The following is a 2,171-nucleotide window of genomic DNA, read 5'->3' on the forward strand; positions in this document are numbered from 1 at the left end:
TTCGACGCTCGGCAGAAGTTTGCTTCCTGTGCTGATGTCATCGGCCATGTGAGGTAGTTCTCACTACTGCTGTTATGATAACTCCTGAGTGGAAATTCATCGCTCAGGGAACAAGGCGAATGTAACAATTGCTGGGCAAGTGCTGCCGTCGGAATGTTCAACGATCGTGTATGCATCAAGTCCGGCGGTAAAACCACGGATATTCTATCTCTCGGTTACCTGACTTCATGCTGCAATCGTGCTAACGGATGTCCGAAGTGAGAGATATGCATTGAACCACGGGCGATGATAATGCATTTTTTTAATGATAGATAGAATAAACTTCATCTTCAGATCGAATGGGTGTATGTTTGGCTCCGTGCCTGAAGGCCTGAACTTCATGAAAAATCACGGCCTTGTTACTGGTAGGAATTTCCGACTCGGGTCATTCAAGTTGAGTGAGATTGAGAATGGCACCGAGTCTCCTCTGGAAACGCATCATTCGCAGTTCGTTTAGGTGGTGAATACAAACCGCCCGAGAAACTGGGCAACGATGATGGCTGCTGGCCTTATCCATTCCCGAAGTGCAATCATGTGCCCGGGCTGGAAAGCAAATATCCCCGATGCGCGCAGGTATTTTTAGTGTAGGGCGTCTCGCGGCGCCATCACATGTTGGTGGACTTCACCGTCGTAGGTCCGGGACCTTCCTGCATGTGCAACTACTTGCCCCAATAAAGCCTACGGGACCAGCATGCAGAAGTAAGAGGACATCAGATAGACTCCATCTGGTGGAGACTTCATATAATATGAAGCATCATATAATGTACATATGAATCATGTCTACTCTATGTTAGAGATACTCACCGTGCTAAAAGCTGGGGACGTCTACCGATAGGCCCTGAGAAGATCAAGCAAGAAATATTCGATAATGGACCCGTAAGCTATCGAAGCTATGTGCCCCATAGTATAGGGTCCACTTCATTTCGATACTGAATCCTAGCAGCTGTGATGAAGTGATGGTACCGCATCTCTATGAATCATTTGATCATTGATCAGTACAATCTAGTTGACAACTAGATTGAGTTTGATGAAATCCCTATTACATGTGTTATTAAAAAACCGAACTTGGCTTTGCAATTGACCGGTACTTAGAAGCGATTGAGAATGTGAATTTATCTCTGAGGTAATCTATCGGATTATTTGGCTGATACCACCAGCCTGGTAGTATGGTCGGATTGTCTTTTTAATTCAGGTTGCTGCGATGATGACGCTCTACGAAGATTTTCGATATTACAAGTCTGGTGTCTACGTGCACAAAACGGGTCAACTGTTGGCGGCTCATACTCTTAAACTCATAGGTTGGGGAGTCGAGTCTGGCCAAGAGTATTGGTTAGCAATGAATGCTTGGAATGAGGAATGGGGTGACCACGGGATGATCAAACTCGCAGTAGGGAAAACTGGTTTGGAGCACCAAGTTTATCACATTGAGGCAGATGTGTAGTCGATACACATCACTACCTAAAAGGTGACGACTCTACTTCAGTTGTCACTTATCAGGCGATGAATCCTGGTTAATCCGGTCTATCTTTTCATCTCATATACATGTCATCGAGGATGATTCATCATTAGCAATCAAATTTCAACAAAGGTCCGCGACGCGTCCGATGTTTGAGTCTGATCTGTGAAGCATATCACGCAGTTCGTGTTTTGGGAGCTCGTTGCCCGTATTTTTTTTCTCTTATTTTCTTAGTCTTCGGTCAATTTTTTCCGTATGACCAGGATATGGATACGGGCCGTTACAGAGTAAGCGGAGTTGAGTTGCATGTGAGTCCATCGTCGATAGCTTTGAATGAGGAGTCTAGTTGAAGAGTACCGACAAGGGCAGTGAATCAACTAGACGTAAGACTTGGGTCAGGGAGGCTAAGATACTACACCCCAATATGGCTTCGACGGCGCATGATCAACTACGGGTCGGAGCGATCGATCGTTGCGTTATTGTACGAATTCTCTATCGCCTATAATCACACTCTGCCTCACCATCCTTCATAGGATGCCACGGAGTGCTAGACTGCTCAAGACTGCGGGTAAGCATGTCGATTTCAAGTTCAACTCAGAATAGAAGACATGGTCCCTCCCTTGCCAATACATGAGCCAGTTGCCACTGTTGACGTTTGCCTTGGGCCCTCAGGGCT

At 45.9% G+C, this 2,171-nt stretch overlaps 1 protein-coding gene across 1 annotated transcript; it reads left to right on the forward strand.

The window, feature by feature from the left end:
* Positions 1-153: 153 nt before the first annotated feature.
* Pmar_PMAR009658 (conserved hypothetical protein) lies at positions 154-1,480 on the forward strand (the record flags this gene model as incomplete). Its single annotated transcript, XM_002778353.1, has 6 exons — positions 154-257; positions 334-404; positions 497-612; positions 674-738; positions 834-915; positions 1,232-1,480. 6 exons carry the CDS (start codon positions 154-156, stop codon positions 1,478-1,480), a joined length of 687 nt encoding a protein of 228 aa, XP_002778399.1.
* Positions 1,481-2,171: the final 691 nt, after the last annotated feature.

The sequence above is a fragment of the Perkinsus marinus genome (genome assembly GCF_000006405.1).
Source record: "Perkinsus marinus ATCC 50983 genomic scaffold scf_1104296949830, whole genome shotgun sequence".
NCBI lineage: Eukaryota > Perkinsozoa > Perkinsida > Perkinsidae > Perkinsus > Perkinsus marinus.